General features: G+C 35.1%; 1 protein-coding gene across 3 annotated transcripts in view; it reads left to right on the forward strand.

The window, feature by feature from the left end:
• Nucleotides 1-18,821: 18,821 nt before the first annotated feature.
• NPR3 (natriuretic peptide receptor 3) overlaps nucleotides 18,822-22,283 on the forward strand; it is a 78,772-nt gene continuing 75,310 nt past the window's right edge. Inside the window, exons 1-2 of one of the 3 annotated variants that reach the window (XM_023496153.2) lie at nucleotides 18,822-19,467; nucleotides 20,157-20,884. In XM_023496153.2, coding sequence (XP_023351921.1) covers nucleotides 20,311-20,884 — 574 coding nt within the window. In that variant the 5' untranslated portion in view covers nucleotides 18,822-19,467; nucleotides 20,157-20,310. Of the gene's footprint in view, nucleotides 19,468-19,636; nucleotides 20,885-22,283 lie in introns of those variants that run through there. The other 2 variants (XM_031945880.1, XM_012541471.3) reach the window with 2 other exon arrangements.

Consider the following 22,283-nt stretch of genomic DNA (forward strand, 5'->3'; position numbering starts at 1 on the left):
AAAATAATTCAGACCAATTTAAAATGACAAGGAAAGCAAATTGCTAGTATTAGGTATGAATAGAAAAGAGAACATATGTGAAGTCAGAAGGTCTGTTTTCAAATCCTAATTTTGTCTCTTTGAGATCCTTTTAATACTTCACTTCACTATCCTGGGTCTCAGTTTCCTAATGTGTAAAATTAAGGGATTAGACTTCATGATCTCCAGGATTCCTGCCCTCGCCTCCAACTCCAAATCCCATAGACTTATTCAGCAAAATGTTACCCTTGACCAAAGTAGTTTTGCAGGATTTTACTAGAGAATTTCACATGCCATATAGTCAAAATAGTTCTTGATATAGAATCCTCCTACAACACACCCAGGAAGTAGTCATTCAAGCTTAAGATGGAAATGAGGAGAAAATTACATGAGGAGAAAATTCGCTTCTGTGCAAGGCAGCCCATTCTGCCTTTGGATACCTCCTATCAGAAAATTTTTTCTTTAAATCAAGCCACAATCTTTTCCCTTACAATTCCCATTCTTTATCCTTAGTTCTGCTGTTTGCAGACAAATAGAACAAGGCAAACCCTTCTACATGACAGCTTTCAGAGAGCTTTTTTATTCCATTTAGTCTCTCTCTCCTCTCATTTATGATTTACACATATCTATTTATGAATTAAATGAGCAAAACACAATGAATTCATGGACAGAAAGTAAGGATAGGCACCTGATCTTTATGCATCTTCCCAGGAAGAGAATTTTTCTTTTATTTGGCTTGTAATAAATCAATTAATAATTCTATAAATTAATTCATAATTCAATGATTTCTCAGAGAAATTGCTATAGTTTGTTTGATTGATTAAATTTTTGAATCAATATTAATGACATTGATCTGTAGTTTTCCTCTTGTAGTTTATCCTTCCCTGGCTTGAGTATTAGACTATATTTGTCTCATAGAAAGATTCAGGTAGAATGCTTTCTGTTCATATCCTTTGACCATTTGATAATTCTTAGGTTTATAAATTTGACTCCGTTTTCTATATGTTTGAAAAACAAGGTTTTTAATCAGAAAATTTGCTACAATAATATTCAATACTTTCTATGGTACTTTTTATCACAATTAGTTATCCTGAGTATTTCTCTTAATTTTATCTATCTCTGATTTTGCTTTGTCTGATTGCTATACATGCTTTTGTTCTTAGGAGTTATATGTATCATCTTCTTTATAGGAATGTGTATGGTTTAATGTTATTGGGACCTTTCAATTACTCTTTCATATTTACCTTTTTATTCTTCTCTTGAGTCTTTTGTTTGAATGTCAAATTTTCTATTCAATTCTGTTCTTTAATAAAGAATGCCTGAAAATCCTCTATTCAAATATCCAACTTCCCTGTAAGATTATATTCAATTTTCTGGGTAGGTTATTGGTTGTAATCTAAGACCCTTTGTCTTATAGCATAGCATTATTTCAAGCTTCTCCTCCTTTAATGTAGGAGATGCTAGATTTTGTGTGATCCTGACTCAAGAATTCTCAACAGAATATGTGAGAGTTGTTCCTTAACTTTTGCTTTTGACTATTGTAGTATTCTAATTCATTCAGAGGACATGAATTCCTAAAATGTTTGGAAATGGGAAGGAAGGCCTGATTAAATCACTCTCTAATTCTTTGAATAATCTTCATAAAGTTATGATTCTGACTAATTTTCAAATTTATTAAAAATAACAGAGTAACAATTTAATATTAGAATGACCTCTCAGATTTCCTCAAAGGAATGATGATTAGAATGATTTTTTAATCTTCTCTATACTCAAGATAATGATTAATGGTAACCTATAAGGTAACCTTATAACTTATATAAGAAGGAAAAAAAATAATATGTTAATTGGATTGCTATTATTATCAAGAATAGTACTATTACTACTACTACTGTACTACTACTACTACTACTACTACTACTACTAGTAGTAGTAGTTCAAGGAACTTGAGATATAGATACACTCCTCAATGATGCAGATCACAATTTTTCGTCCTCTGACTCTTGGCCATGTAAATTCTTACCAGCAGCTCCATTCACTATACTTTTTTTCTCTAAGATTCTTGATAATATAAAATCTCTTCATTGGCTATCTTTTGTCTTAGCTATACAATTGGTTCATTTGCTTTTCTAGACATATGTTTTTCAGAGTTGTTGTGAGGATCAAATAATATATTATTTATAAAGTGATTAGCACAATGCTTGGGACATAGTAGGTGTTTCATAACGTGTTCCCTTCTTCACCTTCTCAAATGATTGGATCAAAAAAAATTATTAAAAGTGCATTAAAGCCCTAATTTTTCCATAACTCTTCCAGAATTTGTTGTTTCCTTTTGGCAATTTTTCCAATATAAAAGGTTTGAGCTCAAACCACAGAGCTATCTTTATCTGAGTGATTTGGGGCATTTTTCCTTATAATTACTGATAGCTTGTATTTCTTTATCTGAAAAATGTCTGTTCATAATGTCTGGCCACCTTTAAATGGGGAAATGGCTTCTATTGTTATAAATTTGAATCAGTTCCCTATATATTTTAGAAATTAGCCCTTTATCAAAGAAATCTGTTGTAAAACTTTTCTGTCAATGACTTATTCATCTTCTGATTGGTCCAGTGAATTATTGTAAATGAAGATATATTCACCTAAAACTAGATTATTATTATTATTACATGTTGTATTCATTGCACTGGGGGTAAGCATAAGGGTAGAGTGGAATTCCTGAATATTTAACCTAGCCAATTTTATATGCTATCATAGAATTTGCTGCCAATAAGTTTCTGTTCCCATTTCAATTCCAAGACATCATTTCTAAGAATGTTTATAAATTTTGTCAGATTCTCATTCAAGATTACTACAAGATCTCCCCACCCTTATGCCTGCAACATAACTTTCCCTACTTTTGACAGTGTCCCCATCCTTTGTCAAAACAAACAAATAAATAAGTCCACAGCCTAGCCTACAGAAAGAGGTTATTTATAGAATAATAATATAGAATAATAATTCTGGGACTGATTGTCAGAAAATCAATGTTTTATGATCAACTTACTATCAAGTATAGGGTTAGAGTAACATAGTCTATTATGTGTCTAAATGAGTACATAACTATTTCATTTAAATCTTCACATGGTACTTTGCTGACCAGCATCTAAAAGGAAGAACTGAAAAAGATTGATGTGGGGAATAATTACCAAAACAAATTTTTAGAGACCAAAATGATTTTCTTTCCTAAATATTACTTGGATAGTATGGTAGAAATACTTGGAAAACCTGCCTCAAACAAATGAGTTTTATTAGTTTTTTTTCCTTAATATTTGAAGGACTAGGAATTAGACATGGCCCCCTCCTATTGGGCTTTTGGTTCCTTCAAACTGGAAAAAAGGACAATTTTAAGACTTTCCTTATGTGCACCATGGTCCAAGGGAATTAGCATTGAGATCTGGCATTTAATCATCACTTTCCATATCCAAGTTCTTTATAAGTACTCATTCCAATTCTTCATAAGTAAAGGGAGTGAGTTGTCATGAAATTACTCAAGAATCTTCATGATCTTTTCTAAAAAAATTTTGTAATGAGTTTAAAAGACCTAAATGAGAAACATTTCCATAAACATAGAACACCAAAAGAGAATTGTTTGTGAGGCCATAAATTCCATTTCATACCACTTGCTTTAAAATAAAATGATGTCACACATTACTTTCAAAACTGTTCTGCTTATTTGTTCTTCCTTATGAACTTCCTTTGATTTCTTTGCATTTTCCAAACTATTTCAATAGATAACTTTTTTTATTACATCATCATTACTAACTCCCTTTAATAAAGCAAGAGGAAAAAAATAGATGTAATAAATAAGTACATTCGAGGAAAACAATCTACATAGTGGCCATTCACCAAAAAACAAAAAACAACAACAACAAAAAAACTATGCATCTTTTTGTACCTTGAGTCTATCTCCTTTCTAGAAGAGATGAGTTACATGCTTTATCAAAAGTCTTCTGTACATATTTTTGGCCATGTCATTGATTAGAATTCTTAAGTCTTCCTTTTAAAAAAAAATTTGTACTGATATCTGTTTTCTTTTTTTAATAAACAAAATTTCTCCCAGGATTGATCTCTCCCCCCATCCCCAAGAAAGTCATTGCATAATTTTTTTTAAATGAGGGGAAAATTAACAAAACTGATCAATGCATTCAAAAAATCTGAAATGCAATGTATTATATCCTTTGACCTTCCAACTCTGAAATGGAATTAGAAGGAGGTACTTGTTCGGGTCCATTCATTTCTTTGTATAATATTCAGTTTGGATTGTAATCATTTCCATTTCCATTATTACAGTCTGTGTGTGTGTGTGTGTGTGTGTGTGTGTGTGTCTGAGTGCACACGCACATGCTTGTGGTGTCTGTTTACTTCACTCTGTATCAGTTCATGTATTTCCATTCTTCTCTGTGTTCAATAGCAATATTTTTTAAGCCAGAGTAATATTCCATAAATTCATGTGTACTACAATCTGTTTGACCATTCTCCAATTTATGGGCATTTACTTTGTTTCCAGGTCATGAGTAACACACATAAAAAAATCACATAAATGCTTTATTACGCATAAGGACTTTCTTCTTATCAATGACCACCTTAGTTTATAAACCTAGTGAAGTCTTGGGTCAAAAAATATGAAACATTTAAGTCACTTTATTTGCTTAATTCTAAATTGTTTTTCAAAAAATTTATGGATTTGAAGTTCCATGAATAATTCACTAGTGTGCTTATCTTCCCCCAATTATAACATTAATTATTCCCATTTTTGTTATCTTTGCCGAATTTGTTAAATGTGAGATGAAATGTTGAAGTTTTAACTTGCATTTATTTTATTATTAGTGATTTAGAACATTCTTTCATATGGTTTTTAATAGTTTAATAATTTATTTTTCTGCATTTCCTTTGATATTGTAGATTAGATGTGTCCAATGTGACCTCTGTGGCCTGCCTGCAACAATTTGACTGGAATTGGATTAAAATATAATTGGGAAATATTTAACAAAATAAATAAAAATACAACAGTACAGAATACAACAGAAAAACATATATCTATCTACATATCTATATCTATCTACATATATCTTTTAAATCAATATGTGACCACAGAGATTCTGATGTACAGCTTAGTGGGTCTCATTTCTATATAAATTATTCTGATTCTTTTGCTTTTCCACATGGATTTCATTTCATTGAATTCTGTAAAATACCCCTCGGTTGGATTGGAATAGCATTCAAACTGAAAATTTGCTTTAGTATTATTGTCATTTTTATTATACCGGAACAATGTAACCATGAACACTGAATATTTCTTAGCTATTTTGCCCTCTGGTTTTTTTTTTTTTTTTTTTGCTTAAGCAATTGGGTTTAAGTGACTTGCCCAGGGTCACACAGCTAGGAAGTATTAAATGTCTGAGGGCAGATTGGAACTCAGGTCCTCCTTACTTCAGGGGTGGTGCTCTAATCACTGGGCCACCTAGCTACCCCTTCTCTAGCTATTTTGAATTGTTCTTTACTTCTCCAAGCAGAATCTCCAAGTAGATTATATCTACATAAATAATTTATATGCTTTGGCATACTGATCCCCAAGTATTTTTTATACTGTATACTTATTTAGAATGTGACATATTTAGAATTATCCACTCTTGGATTTTGCTAACTGACAATACATGGAAATACTATTGATCTTTGTGGCCTACAACATTCCCCACCCCACCCCCCCCTTTTCACCTATCAGAATTTTAATACTAAAATAAGTGCTAAATCAATGCTAAAATTAGCACCATATGGCCTTTCCCAGATTTTCAGAAAATTTACTTTTTGAGTTTCTCTTGAATCTTGTGTTCGTTTTCAAGTTCCTACTATGTTCTGCTCTTTTAATTAACAATGCTTCAAAACCCTCTATTTTATTAAAGATATGTTTTTCTCCTTACAGAATTATGCTGTTTCTCAGGGTAAGTTATTCTTGGTTGTATGTAATTTTGCCTTGGGAGATATTGTATTATAATTTTTCCTATCATTTATAGTAGAAGCTTTCAGGTCTTGAGAGATGCTTACTGTGATTCTTTGGAATTTAAATTGTTCCTTTCTGGATGTTTACAATTTTTTTTTCTTTTATGGAGAAGCCTTGGATTTTTGAAATGACATCCTTGTGATTTTCCCTTTTGGAATCTTTTTTTTTTTTTCATGAAAGTATTAAAGTTCTTAAGGTTCTGCCTCAGTTTTATATATATATATATATATATATATATATATATATATATCCACTTCTATTTGCTCAAATGTACTTAACTTTCTAGGTTTCTCTTGACTTCTGTGCTTGAATTTCAAAATTTCTACTCAACTCTAATCTTGATTATCTTCTTTTCATCAAAGGGTCATCCCCCCCCCCCCCCATTATGACTATATTCAACTTTCCAGGCTATATTCTTGATTATAAGCTTTTATCTTTTGCATTTTGGATTATCAGATCCCAAGATTTTCTGTCCATTAAAGTCATTCTCAAATTCTGTGTAGTTTCTTGGTACTTAAACTCTTTCTGATTGCTTGCAGTTTATTTGTTTTGTTTTGACCTGGAAGATCTGGATGCAGGCTTTGGCATTTCTTGGAGTTTTTGTTTTGGTGTATTTTTTAGAAAAGATATTAGTGACTTCTTTCTCTTTCCCCTTTGTTCTGTTTCTAATAGATTAAAGGCAGTTTAAATTCAAAAACATCTTGAAATAAAGTATTCAAGCTTTATTTTTGTAATAATTTTCTGGCATTTATGCTTATGTCTCCTTGGCTTGTTTTCTATGTCTTTTAAAAACAACAGATTACAGTTTACATTTCTGCTATTCCCCCCCCCCCCATTTTTAAAAAAAATGTTTTCATGGAGCTATTGATTAATCCATTTTAATTTTTCAAAGGTTTACTTTTTGGATAAAATAACTTTTATTTTGTAAGCAAATAATTTTCCTTGCAAATCATTTCTCTATAATTTCCCTTTCAATTATAATCATATGTTATATCACTTATTTAATTTCTTTTAGATAGTCTTGTAGTCATTGTGGCCAAATTATTTTCCTTTCTAAAGCTCTGCTTATAGTTGTTGTAGAGTTAACAATTTTTTTCTTTTTTTCTTTTCTTTCTTTCTTTTTTTTTTTTTTTTTTTTTTTTTTTTTTTTTTTTTTTTTTTTTTTTTTTTTTTTTTTTTTTTTTTTTTTTTTTGCTGAGGCAATTGAAGTCAAATTCTCCTGACTTCAGGACTGGTGCTCTATCCACTGTGCCACCTAATTGCCCTAGAATTAACATTTTCTTTTGAGTTTTCCTCTTGGATGATCTTGATCCATCACATTTCTTCCTAGTGTTCATTGTCTTCTGGTTAATCATATCTCTACACCTCGTTCTTGATTTTGGACTTCTTGTCCTTCATTTTCAAAGAGGACTATAGTATCAAAGAAGTGATGCCATGGCATTCAAGGGAATTGGATTTAAGTAAGGGACAGTTATGCAAGGTCTTCTATCTCACTTTCCCCTTAAGAACCTTTTAGGTCCAGTGATCATATATAGATAAGGATGATTGGAGATGGCCTTGGATACAAAAAGAGACCTAGGCCTTTTAAGCTAAGATCTTTAACAAGTCTCAATTTGGCCAAGGCCACATCCTTTTAGTGATCAAAACTAAGTAGAAATAGAAGCAAAGAATAGCCTCTTTCATCTCTAGTCAAAAAACAAACAAAACAATATAAATTAATAAATCTGGGAAGGTAAGACCCTCAGGGTTTCTGGCCAAAACAGATTTTGGGTTTAGTAAGAAACTCATATTTCACTTCTGTGTATTATATTCTTGTATGGAATTATCAGTTCTTTGGACCTGATCTTGTATTCTTGAGTTTCTTCTTTGGGCTTCTACTTCTCGTTATGTCTCTCCCCCAAGCAATATCAGACTTCAGTGTATCCAGTCAGAATTCTTTATCTTGCTCTCTTTGAAGAGAGTGCTGATTTTTCTTCTCTCCCTTCTGGGACTTCCTTGGTTGCTTGAAAGGTCTCTACCTTCCTTGAATGTTCTTCGAATATTGTGCTGGATAGTTCTTTATACCATTCTACCTTTCTTGATCAGGGTACTGGGGAGTCTTTTGACCTTTTTTTTGCTTCCAAAATAAGATACGAGGGGAAGGGGGTGTCTTTTGTCAACCTTGTGACATTCACAATCAAGATGTTGTGTAATCTTACATTCCTTAGTGGAATTTCCCTGGTCATGACACTGTTGTTTCTATTTTCTGCATCTTCATATCTCCTGGAGTTGTTTTGATCAGAATGGTAGATTATTTCTGTACTCTCTTGAAACTTTCTTAGTAATGGATTGGTGTCATCTGATTTGTAGTTTTCCATATGCTTATTTTAGCTTCTCTGATAGGCTGATTCTTCCAGTGCCCATATGTAATATGGCCCTACATTGGGCACCAAAATGTAATATTCTCTCTAAAATGTATGTTCTCTTGTTGGGTTTTTTTTTTGGGGTCTCTGGAGTCAGCCTTCATTTCAGTCCAGTAATCACCACAAGTACAGTCAGGTGTTAAAGTCCAAATCCTTTATTGTCTCTTTCAAAGTCTTGTCTCTTTACTTGGGGCTTGGCTAATTTTCTGGGGGCCTTTCAGAGTCTTGGTTTCAGTGGAGAAGCAAAGGAGGAGAACCTGCCACCAAGGTGGTGAGAGATGGGATGAATCTGTCTGAGTCCAAGGATTTGTGCCCCAGCCTTCAGCCTCCAGCCTTCTGTCTGCTTGTCTCCGAATCTCTCTGGATGAAGCTTCTTTCTAGTTTATAAGCTCCATACTGAGTATACACTAATCTTTATATCACTAGGAAACCATTATTTGTTGTAGGATTAAATCAATGCTAAACTAGATTTAATCATTGTCTCCTCAATTCCACTTAGTACCTTGTTTCAAGTTCTGGCCCATAACATCTCCTTGTAGGATTAGATCAATCATACTGAACCATGCTAAATTAGATAACTATTGTCTCTATCAATTCCACTGACTTAGTACCTTGTAAGAATCCTTTGTTTCAGGTTTAGAGTTCTGGCCTATAACATCCATAGACTTCTGATTGTTGTGAATTTAAATTTTTGGGTTCCAGATTCATAAACTCACTATGGGAATAGGATATTAACTAATGAATTCACTGGTTTTCTTCATTATGGATGCATTTGCTTCTATTTCTCTTTGACTTAAAAGAACTGACAATAGTCTGTGAGTCTGTGGTCTTTCTTACAAGGTCCTTTTCTATCAAAGACTGAATTATGTTCAATATATTCCTCTTCTAACAGGAATTTGAAATGATCCACTAAATAAAGAAACTTACTGAAAATCAGATCAAACAAACAAAAAAAAAATGTGATAAAGACTTGTTAACTTAGCAATTAACCAAACAATTCAATGAATGAGAGAAAAAAACCCTGCTTTACCCAAGCATCCAATAAATGTCAGTTAACAATGTGTAAATACTAAAATTCATCTAGAGTGAAAATAATACATTTATGTATTTATCAGTATTTATGCAGATTTAAAAATTTTCAATATATGCCCCTTGCTTCAAAGTTTTCATATAGGTAAATGCAGAAACAATTGTAATGACTGGAAGATCTAATGGTAGTGGCATGAAGAATAAGAATTCATACCTTATTCTGTCTATATGATGAATAGATGAACAGATGATAGAGGACTTGAGGTAGATGTAATGGATTAAATTTCAGAATTTAGAATTAGAAATTTTATTCCAAGGTTTTATTATGCCCAAACTTTGATATAAAATTTTCATTGTCCTTCAGAGTATGTCATTTGAGTCACTTATGTAAATAATTAATTGGAGTGATGCTGTTATATTTATCAAAATTTTAATATAATTAACAGATTTTTTAAATGAAAATACAATGTAGAAGAATTTTTATTCTATATTTACATAGATTAACAGTAGTCAATAACATGGCTCCTCTTGAAATCTGGACATATTGCCCACTTCACAGACAATCACACACATATAAAGAAACATATGTAAAGAGATACCATTTTAAAGTTGTTTTAAGAATAGTTAACTTTATTTAAAAATAATTTGTTAAATTAATGTTTCTTTGAAAAGTATAATGATATGGGAGTGAAAGATAGCAGTACTTTGCCCTGTGATGGTAAGATGTCTGGGAACTTTTCTTGCAAGATGATGTTTAGGCTCCTGTAATATCTGGGCTAACTTTCTGGAGGAATCTCAGGACCAGCCTTAGTCTTAGTGGAGTAGACAGGAGAACCATCAGGAGCATGGTCAAGGATGGAGTATCTCATTTCCAGTCCTCTCATCCCTTAAATACCTCAGTATAATCACATCACACTAAGTATGTGCAAATTAGAGAACCATTATCTCATAAATCACACTGAGTAAGTGCTAACTATAAGCACCCTGCTGTAAGTATCCCTTGCTTCAAGTATAATATAGGTGGTCTTCTGACTTCTCAGAAAGGGAGGTGAGAACACCAAAGGGAAAGGGGAGCCAAACCAGATATTGTTAGCAGGTTTCCTCTGGGCTGAAGGGTCTTATACCTTACCCAGAGTTCCTCCACTATATGCAGCCCTCTACAGGCTACTTTTTTGATCATGACATTCATGAAGTTCAGTGATTCTTAATTTTTTTCTCCTGAATCTATTTTTCATTTCAATGGGTTGTGTTCTGCAATGTGTTAAATGTTTTCAAGAAGCTACAACCTGAAAGCCCCAGTGTTGCAAAACTCTGAACTGACAGTAACTCTGAACAGTCAATGCTGGGTCAAAGACTGAAGGAAAATAGAGTTAAGCAAGTTATTTATTATGACAGAACATCTCCATTTATACATTTCTCTTTCCTTTCACCCTGTCCCTCCTCACAAGTGTTTTGCTTCTGATTTCTTCCTTAGTCTTTTCTTCATTCTATCAGTCTCTTCTTTCCTTTCTTACTTTTATCCTCCCTTCTATCAGTCATCTCCGTTCATTTTTCTTTCCCCATTCCCTTCCTACTTCCCTAAAGGGCAAGATAAATTTTTATGCCCAAGTAAATGTGTATGTTATTCCATCTTTGAGTGAAATCTAATGAGAGTGAGAATCACAAAATGCTTACTCTTTTCCTTTTTTTCCTCTACTGTAATAAGTCTTTTGTGCCTTTACATGTGATATAATTTATACTATTCTGCCTCCCCCTTTCCTCTTCTCCCATTACAATCCTTTTTTTTTCACTCATTAATTTTTAAAATCATCACATCAAAGTTAACTTATACCCACACTCTTCTATGTATTTTCCTTCTAATTCCTTAATAGAGATACAGATGTCAAGAGATATCATCTTTCCATGTAAGGCAGTCGACAATTTAATATTATTAAATAAAATGTTGTTTTTTTCCCTTGCCTGTTTACCTTTTTATGAATCTTTTGAGTGTTGCATTTGAAGACCAAATTTTCTGTTCATTTCTGGTCTTTTCATCAGGAAAGATTGAAAGTTCTCTATTTCTTTGAATATCCATCTTTCCCTCTGAAAGATTATGCTCAATTTTACTGAATATTTGATTCTTTGTTGTAATCCAGACTCCTTTGAGTTCTGGAATGTCCTCTGTTTTTTTTTTTTTTTTTTTTTTTTTAATGCAGATGCTTCTATATCCTGTGTAATCCTGACTGATATTTAAATTATTTCTTTCTGGCTGTATTTTTTTTTTTTTTGATCTGATAATCTTGGAATTTGGTCACAATATTCCTTGGAGTTTTCATTTTGGTCTCTCTTTCAGGAGGTGATTGATGAATTATTTTAATTACTATTTTGTTCTTTGGTTCTAGCATATCAGGACAGTTTTCTTTGATAATTTCTTGAAAGATGTTGTCCAGGGTTGTTTTCTTCTTCTTCTTCTTCTTCTTCTTCTTCTTCTTCTTCTTCTTCTTCTTCTTCTTCTTCTTCTTCTTCTTCTTCTTCTTCTTCTTCTTCTTCTTCTTCTTCTTCTTTCTTTTTAATGAATTATTTTCTTTAGTTAGCTTTTTTACCTCCCATTTCAATTCTAATTTGAAAAGAGTTGCTTTCTTTAGTGGATTCCCACCCCACCCCCAATTTGGCAAATTCCATTTTTTAATGCAATATTTTCTTCAGTCAAAGAACTGAGGGGCCTCTACTGCTGATCTGTGCTGTAGCTAAGAGCCTCCCACTAGATTGCCAGGACCATACCTGCACTGGGTGGTGGTCACCTTTTAACCAAGTGAGAGAGACTTTTCCTAAAGACTTAAGTTATCTTAAGCTGGAAAATTGTTTCACTTCATATTTTTATGGGCTCTATAATACACTTAGAGCTTTGATTTAGCATTGTTTCTGAGGAAAACTGGGGAGAGCTCAGGCAACTTGCTGGCTTCTCTCCATCATTTTAAAAATTATTATTGGTTTTCAAGTCTATTTTATGATTAATAATTTGTATTTCTTTTGAGAAATATTTAGTTATATCTTTCAAACACTCATCTTTTGGAAATTTTTTGTACAAAGATTTTCCCCAGTCTATATTTTTGCTTATTCTAGGTGCATTTACTTTATTTTCATAATTTTTAAATAGAACACTCTACTTTATTGCTCATATTTTCTATGTTACAAATTCAAGTCCTATCTACAATTTAAAAATATGTCTCAAAATTTTATTTTAGATTTTGATAGTGCAACTTATATTTAGCTTATTCCAGTTGGAATTTATTATACTACATGATGCAAAATTATGTTGTTTCTGACAAATTACAGATTACTATCCAATTTTTCCAGCATTCCTTCTGACTAAATCCCAGCTTCTTAAACTGTGGTTCTTGACTGCAAACGGGGTTGAGTATCTGAATGTGGGGGTTATAAAATTATATTTGACTTGTAAATGCTTGACTTGTATACCTATTTTATATATTTCTATGCCTGGGGCAATGTAAAAATTTCTGAGGCAAAAGGGGTCATAAGTGGAAAAAGTTTAAAAAAGTCCTGGACTTAAGTATTCTCTTCCTATTGTACCCCATTATTTTTTGTTTCTATTGTACCCCATTATTGTACCCCATTATTATTTTGTTTAATACATGCAATCATCTCCTTGCTAATTATTGACACAGTGTTAAATACATAGATTAATTTTAGAATCATGATCGTTGAATATTCCTTCACTTTTTAAAGGTAAAAGGTAGTATGATTAAGAGAAATAGAAGTGCTCTAAAAGTACCAAAATAATGGAGATATTTCTTGTAGTTAGGAGTAGTTAGGGAAGTTTATATTAAGAAAATGGACCTTGAAGCAGTCACTGAAGCTTTCTCTTTTTAATATTTTCCAAAATTCTGTTCAACAGGTTGTTCATCACATCACATCACATCACATCAATAGATGTTCAACATCTACACATATATTATTATGACACACACAAATGTGTGTGCATTTGCACACATATTTTTGCAAGCCTTACATACATAACTCTTCTATTATTTTATGGTCACATACGTCCCTGGTGATGTCTTTTATATCATTTCTTGAATACAACTCAGCATTGGAAATAATGATATAAGTCACCATGCATTTTCCTCTACTCTTTGCTCATATGCATGTATTATATACATATATACACAAAGCATACACACATATTACATATATATACATACATATACATGAATATAATACATATGCATGTATTAAAGTTCAGGTGATACTGTATGTATTTCCAAAAGAAACTTGACATTAAGAAGATGTAATTTCTAATCATGTAGCAGGTTAGGATTATTGAAAATGCTATATAGATTCTTGAATGGGGTACAGATAGCCTCCCATCTTCTATTAATATTGATATTATTGTTTATCTAAGATTCCTGTATAAGATCCATGTATCAGAATGCTAACTTAATGGGCAACCAATCCAAATGCATGCTATAATCTGGGAAAATATTTTTTATCAGCTTGGTTTTTACCAATGTGTATTATTTATCTCTTTGATAGCTTGGGCAGTTGATGGTGCAGTGAACAGTGCAATGGACTTGGAATCAAGAAGACTCATCAACCTGAGTTCAAATCTTACCTGAGACAATTTTCAGTTGTGTGACCTTGGACAAGTTATTTAACCATATTTGCCTCAATTTCCTCATCTGTAAAGTGAGTTGGAGAAGGAAATGTCAAACCACTCCAGTGTTTTTGCCAAGAAAAATGCCAAATTAGGGTCATGAATCAATCACATCTGAAAGAAACCAACAACGAAAAGTTTGGGATCTCACTGAAAATGTTCTATAGTATTACAGAGCTTAATACAATAGACACAATGCCATTTGTAAACAAGAGCATCTGCAGAATCTTTACTCTCTAGAAAATTCCTTTTCTGTTAAGTAGGACTTCTTACATAAAAATGATAGACATCTTTGGTAAGCATTATGTCTTGTTCCTTACTCATAATCAGAGGAAAGATTAACAATGTAATTTGTTGTGGTTTATTTATTAAGAAGTCTTGTATAGGATCTAAATACATAGGAGATTGTTGGGGGGAGAGGATTTTCTATCAAATATATGAAGACTTAGCTTGTAAATACTAAGCTGGGTTATACCCCGCTTAGTAGATGGGTTAATGGGTTAGATGGGTTAAATCATTTGCAATCTAAACATTTTCTATTAGGTCTCTCAAGTATAATTCTTTCTTGGAAAGAAAATAAGCAAAGGGGAAAAACAATTTGTTGTTAATGTACACCTAAGAGAATAGTAAAAATTAAGCCCTAAAAATAAGAAATAGATGATCTCCTAGAGCCATGTGTTCACTGATTCCCACAAGGCACTCCACCACAGCAATATCTCGTGAATTTTTATCATAAATTTAAGCAGAAAACATTTTCCATTTCTTGTGAATCTTAAAACAGACGTATACAATAGAAGAAGTGGCACCAAGTAATAGAGCCTCTGCTGTGGGAAGCTAAATCCTAAAGCTCAAGTTTTTATTTAATGTTTTGGTAGTTGTTGTATTTTTTCCACCTACAAGTTCTTTCTTTAGTATGAACTATACATTAAAATGGAAATCTTACACTAAATGACAGATGTGTTCTTGAATTATGTGTTATGTACTTTTATCTTTTCAACCTCTAGGGGGAACTGTCTTTTCAGCAATCCTTTCCCCAGGAGGCATTCTGTGAATGAGCTACAGGCTTCATAAGGATGTTCCTCAGTGTTACTTAGAGCTGGTCAAATGAAGGGTGGAGGCCTTCCTTAAGAATTGAAGCTCGCTCCAATGTATAACAATTACAGCTGTGATTCCAATAATGAATTACTGGAGAGACAGCAACAATTGGTGGAGACAATATTTTTAATAGCCTTTAGAAATGCCATACTTCTATAGAATACTAGTTCCAACTGTTGTAATTATGTCAGGAAAGACATAGTATTGTCATAGAAGATAGTGTTTTGTTTTCATAGGTCCTTAAACAAATGATCAAACAGTTTAGAGAAAAGTTATTACTCCAGTCTTCTGATTTCATGATTTAAAAATGTTATACACAACTAACTAAATAATTTTTAAACTATATGACATAAGTATTCATTTGTATGACAAATTAAATTTAGAGGCTGCATAAAATGTTAAAATACTCCTTTCCTTCCCTAGTTTAGCTTCATTCTGCTTTGGATCATGTTCTCAAAATCTTTAATTTTATATTCCTTTCTGACAGGAAAGGGGGACAAAGTTCTTTCTCATTTCAACATTTTAAACAATTTCAGAGGAGAAGTATTTTCAAGTTGGATTCTTCAGGGATGTAACACTTCTATTTTGTAAGTAATTTTGGCCATTCACATAATAAACATAAAACATCCTATCACAATATAATAGTCTATATTTATATGACTCAAGATTTGAAAAGTGCTTTACATACCTTAGCTCATTTGATCCTTATAACAAGCCTGAGAGGTAAGTGCTATTATTAATTCCATCTTATAGATGGAGAGAGGTTAAATGATTGCCAGATCATAAGCTAGTAATCATTTGAGACAGAAATCAAACTCAGGATTTGACCTTCCCTATTCAGATTGCAAAACTCTATACAATGTGCTAGCTAAATATTGTGTACATTTATGTCACTGAAATTTTTGCCATATACAATTGTGGGTTATTTTAATAAAGTGGAAATCACATTACTACTTGAAGGCATCATTACAGGAGAGCATCACTATATAGAAAAGATTGTCTGTTCATGTTGGAACTTGGCTTATAATTGGTTCACATAACATCTATCAACACATAATTCTAAATCTTGCCTACAGTCATATGGTCAGTATGTGTCCAAAACAGGTCTTCTCAACTACAAGGCCATCTTTCAATCCAACTAGGTGATACTACCTGTTTAAAATATACAGGTTATTAGAACATGGACAAGTCATTTAACCACTTAATGTATCCTAGGAATAGATTTCCAGAACAATTCTATCACAAACATATCTTTGATCTGAAGAGGTGTAGGGAGTTTTTGCACTGGAAATCGATCACAGATCAAATCACAGATTTGGACTAGTTAAAAAAAAAATCTAGTAATTCTCAGAATATGAAAATGAACATGGAAATTATATTTGAAATGTTCTCATTACATAAATATTTGGAGGATATTCCCTGATATTATATCAGGTGATAGGACTAGATGATTTCTAAGACCCATTCCAGTTTTAGGACATTACTTTAATATATATAAAATGATATATTTAGGACATTACTTTAATATATATAAAATGATATATGCTATACACTGATATTCATCTAAACTTCTTGTTGATTTTCAAATGCTAATTTTAAATGAAGTAAACAATTCAACAATATAAAATGCAAAACTTTATGGTGTTTATAATTAGCCTATTTATATAACTTTATGTCAATTTTCATTTGACAATCTGTTGATAAATCCCAATTTTTCTTCTTCAATATTTTTCTGAGGGATGTTTTGAAAAGCAGAAAATTGAATACTATGAACTACTCTAGGTTCATTATTTAGTTTATTAGAGTACCATATGCAAATTTTCTCCTTAGTTCCTTTTACATTTTAAATAACTTTAAAAGTTTTTGAATCAGTTACACACTGAAAATGAGACATGCCAATTCCAAGTCCAAATAGTGAAAATTCTGGTATTAAAGTAAATTTACATGCATTGTTCTGACAGTGACCTCCATGCTAAGTTGAGAAGGCCAAGTGAGAGGCAATTCACTCATACCATTTAAATCCTATGCCTCCCTCTTTATGGCTTGAATAACGAAGTCTGGAGAATTATTTTGCCTTTGACTATATTCACCCGGCAAACTCTTAATAGGAATAGTAGGATACTTCTTATTCTTGAGGATCTTCAGTTTAAAATGATAAATTCATTCAATCCAGGGACTCAAATCTTTGACTTCCTTTAAAAACCCTAAAATTACCTAATAAAGTGCATTTTCAATTATTCTTTTGTGGATTTTGTCCAGATCCTATGTTTGGGGTGAAGGAAGAATATGGGATGTTTAGAGAGCAGCAGTTCTGCTCCCATCGTATATGATGAACTCCCTTCGTAGGAACTCTTTCTACCTTTACTAATTGACAACTTCTGTATAAGTACTCTGACAGAATTGCTTGGTATACAAAGACTTGTCCATGATCACATTGCTAGGATGTGTTAGATGGAAGATTTAAACTCAAAAGTTGTTGACTGTGGGACTAGCACTCTAGCCACTATTCCATGCAATCTCTCTGGTATTATTAGGTAAAATGAAAATATTTTAGAATTCAGTCTTTTTTCTTAACTATTAAGTAGTTAAAAATTAATATATTTTATTTTTCCCAGTTATATGTTAAAACAATTTTTAACATTAAAAAAAAGTTTGAGTTCTAAATTCTATCCCTTTCTCTCTTTCCCCTCCCTGAAGGAGTTTTTTTTTAATAAAAACTTTCATAAGAGTAGAAGAGAACTTTAAATAAAGTTAGATTCTAAGATTAGTTATATTTTCTATTCTCTGTTAGCATTGGTATTGAAAAATTGTATTTCTTAGCTCAACAAGAGAAAAAAAAGAATTATCAGGAAGCACTTAATCATAAATACAAAAGGAAACAAGAATTCTAGATTAGTAGACAAAAAATGCAGAGCCTGGAGCAGTGGTGCAAAGGTTACCAGACATTCATTTTACTACCGAAAGAGGGCGTTTTCCTGGGAGTAATGGGGGGGAAGGAAAGCTTTAAAGTTTGCTTTCTTTAAAGTTAAGTGAAAGTATTTAAGCTAAGTGCAGATCTTTTGTATCTTTTTAACTTGTGTAATTTAAATATTTTAAAGTCTCATAGATGTCGAGAAATGTGACCCAAACAAATAATGAATGTTTTACGTGTACGTATACTAATAATTAGAATACTAAATTATATTTGAACATGCCTGGAAAAGCAAGGATTTCTTGACTTGATAGTCCGGCCATTGACTTGTATGAAATCCTTTCCATTCTTGCCTTTTGATTTGCAAGAGATCAGGATTTCGGACCTGTTACCTTTCTCTTCTTCAGAGAGCTGCACTCTCTTTTGGAAAGGCAGGGAAATGGAAGATCCCGAACTTACTTTTCATTTTGAGCCTATAAGGTTCTAAGGACGTTTTTTTGGGCAGTTTGGAAACATTTGCTGTGTTTCAATAGCTTGTGAGAAGAGGAATCGCGGATTGGAAGTCGTTTCTGCAAGCTAGAAGTTTCGCTTTCTCCCCTCCTTCTCACCCCCCCCCCCAGCCTTTTTTTTTTTTTTTTTTTTTTGGAAAGCGCTCCTTGATTTCAGTTGATCTACATATCTACAGATCTTCCTCGATCCGGGAAGAACGTATGTAAAGAGAAGCTCCCCCAACCTCAGGGATCAGAGGGAAGGCAGAAACTGCATAGGTGAAAAAGAAGAGGGAATGGAGGAAAAGACACCAAGAAGTTTCTGCCGGGGAAGCGCAGAGTGCAGAAGGACCGCCAGAAATTGGACTTGGCAGCTTGTGTCCAAGTTATGTAGTAAAGGACGGGACACTGGACAAGTCTAGTTGATTTCGATCTGTGAAACCAACTTCTTCCTCTTTGGGCGCTTCAACCTAATTGTCAAAGATGTCAGCCTCAAAAGAGCTCTGGATAGTAGAGATAGAGAGTAGGCAAAAATATCTTCTCCGCACATAGACGCCTTTCTGTGACACTGCCTGAAAGAGAGGGAAAGAGAGAGGGCTAAAGAGGAGAGCGCGCGCGCGCTCTGCAGTGGAGAGCGCCGAAGTTTTCCTTGCCAGTAAGTCAGACAGGATCTCGGTTGATTGTTATGTTTGCTTGGAGCCTGTGTGTAAATCTGAAAATTAATTTATTGAATGAGGATCTTTTAGTCAAGACACTTTTGAACTGAAGCGGTGGAGCCTGAATTGAACTGCTGAGTATTGGAGCAAGTTGGGGAACAGAAAAGGCGCGTGTGCACTGTGAGTATGAACTGAGGGGAGATGAGTGAGTACGTGTGCTGCAACTTTAAGAAAAGGTCGGGGTGGTGGGAGGATTGAGGTTGGGGAGGAGGGAGGGAAGGGGTGTGGGGAGGAGTCCTGATGTAAGAATGCTAATGAGAGGCTCCCCTCCAACCCCCCGCCAACCCCCCACCCTACCCGCTCGAAATACAAACCCGTTCTCGCAGCTCCATGTGTGGTAACAGGCTCCTCCGCTACCACACTATTTAAACAGAGGATATGTATCAAGGAACAAGGGAGAATCAATGAGATCAAACAAGAGGCAGATGCTCCGTCAATTACAATCACTTGGACAAGTTTAACTTTTTTTCTTTTTGCAAGCATTCTTTCAAAACCAACCTCAACAACATCCAAAAAAAGAAGTCACCTTTAGGCAAAATAGTATAGGAGAAAAAAAATCAGTATCTATATAACATATTGTAGGGTCATAGATAAAAATTAAAAAAAAAAAAACTGGTGACATTTCAGAATACCCTTTTTCCGGTCATTTGACGGTAGAGGGGAAAATTCTGTTTTCTTAGGGTACCCAAGGGGGCGCAGGGACTAAGGAGGTAGAGAAAAGGGAGAGGGAGAAGGAGGGTGGTGGGAAGAAGAAAGGCTAAGGTGAGTGGAAGGCACTTCAGCGCAATGCCATCTTTTTTGTTACTCAGTTTCTCTTCTTGCGCTGTGCTCAGCTGGGCGCTCCTGGCAAGCGGCGGCGGCGGCAGCAGCAGTAGCAGCGGAAACCGAGGCGGAGGGCTCCCTGTGGTGGAAGAGACACAGAAGATCGAGGTTCTGGTGCTTCTACCCAAGGACAACGCTTACATGTTCTCCTTGGCCAGGGTCAAGCCGGCCATCGAGTACGCGCTGCGTAGCGTGGAGGAAAATGGTACCAGGCGTCAGCTGCTTCCACAGGGCTACAGCTTCCAGGTAGACTATCAGGATTCACACTGCGGCAATCAGGCACTCTTTAGTTTAGTTGACCGTGTGGCAGTTTCCCGGAGGTCTAAACCAGACTTGATCCTGGGCCCCGTCTGCGAGTATGCGGCAGCACCTGTGGCCCGGCTGGCATCGCACTGGGACCTGCCCATGCTGTCTGCCGGTGCTCTTGCCGCTGGCTTCAAGCATAAGGAAAGCGAGTTCTCGCACCTCACCCGTGTGGCACCCGCCTACGCCAAGATGGGAGAGATGATGCTCGCCTTGTTCCGGCATCACCAGTGGAGCCGGGCATCCCTGATCTACAGTGATGACAAGCTGGAGCGGAACTGTTACTTCACCCTGGAGGGGGTCCATGAGGTCTTCCAGGAGGAGGGTTTGCACACATCCGCCTACAGCTTCGACGAGACCAAAGCCCTGGACGCAGAAGAGATCGTGCGCTATATCCAGGCCAGCGAGAGGGGTGAGCTAGGGGAACGTCTCCATCTCGTGTACCTTTTAGCCTTCTCCCACTCCGCTTCCCAACCCTCTCTATTCTACTCCCTGAACATTGTAAGGGTATCCCATTCTCTTCCCACTTTTCCTGGCTCTGGGGACTTGGAAAGGGGTGACAGTGCTGGAGAAGTGCAAAGGGTAATTGCAGAAGTCCAAGTACTTTCAGCTTTGGGATGAACTTTTCCCGCTGGTCACAACTATCAGCCTTCCCATCTCCCTCGTAAAGGAAGAGAATGTTGGAAGTGCATAGAGGGGTGGAGATAGAGAGATAGGAAGGAAATCTATTCTCTCTCCTTCCCTAGGTTCCGGTCCTGGTACTGAAGATTTATTTTGACTTTCCTCTTTCCCTTCCTCTTCCTTAAAGCTTGTGTAGAGGTGATTAGCTTTCTTACAGCCCCATTTTAAGTATCCTTTCCCCCTCTCTGCCTGTCACGCTGTTGTCGCATTTCCCTTACTTTTCCGGCTACTATTTTGTTTTCTTTAAAAAGCTTGATTGCATTGATTTTACCTCCCCCATTACCAGGGTCCTCCTCCCTTCGCGTACCCCCACCCACTCACCCTCAGCCTCCTTATAAATGCGTTTCCTGGGTTTACACTCAAAATGCGTTGCCGTGTCTTGGCAGCAATCAACATTCCCTTTAGATTCTTGAGCGTTTCCATCCCCAAAGCTCCCAACTACGGGCAACTTCAGGCTCCGTGCTTGTTGAAGAATCTTACATCCACGTGGTTCCAACCGTAATAATAATTGTGTCTTAAAAAATAAATGCCGAAATAAGCAAGAGGTGGGAAATGGGTTGAGTGAGCTTAGTAGCTGCGAGTGAGAAAATAAAGGAGTTCAACTTCCTATTATAAACTAATTTCAGAGCAGTGAGTGAAATTTCCCAGGGAGATCAGACACGGTGGCTAACCATATCTGGATAAGGGTGCAATGCGCCAAGGGGATGCCGTCAGCTAGTTCCAGAATAATGAGCCACCTTTCCTCCTCCCCTTACGCCCTTGCGCCTGTAATGTAAGTGGTGAAATCTTGGGTGCTCTCAGCTCTGGAAATGGGTCACGTAAGGCTCAGCTCCCCTAAAGATGCGTGAGCTTGCAGAAAGGTTTACCCGCAGTGTGGAAAAGGCGGTTCCGCGCACTTGAGAGCTGGGCAGGCAGAGCGTAGGAGAGAAGCGAGCACTGGGCGCGTGGAGTGGAGCGGTTTTTGGCCCAACCTCCTCACTTTGTTTCAGAAATCCTAAACAGGTGGGAGGACTGCAAAAGGCGTAGGCGTCAGTTTTAGCCTTGCACATTGTGGTTCAATCTAGGATGTTGGGCAGATGGACCCTTTGGCCTACATGGAGGAAGAGGAGGTCCTGGGATTGCGAAATATG

The sequence above is a fragment of the Sarcophilus harrisii genome, chromosome 1 (assembly GCF_902635505.1).
Source record: "Sarcophilus harrisii chromosome 1, mSarHar1.11, whole genome shotgun sequence".
Lineage (NCBI taxonomy): Eukaryota > Metazoa > Chordata > Mammalia > Dasyuromorphia > Dasyuridae > Sarcophilus > Sarcophilus harrisii.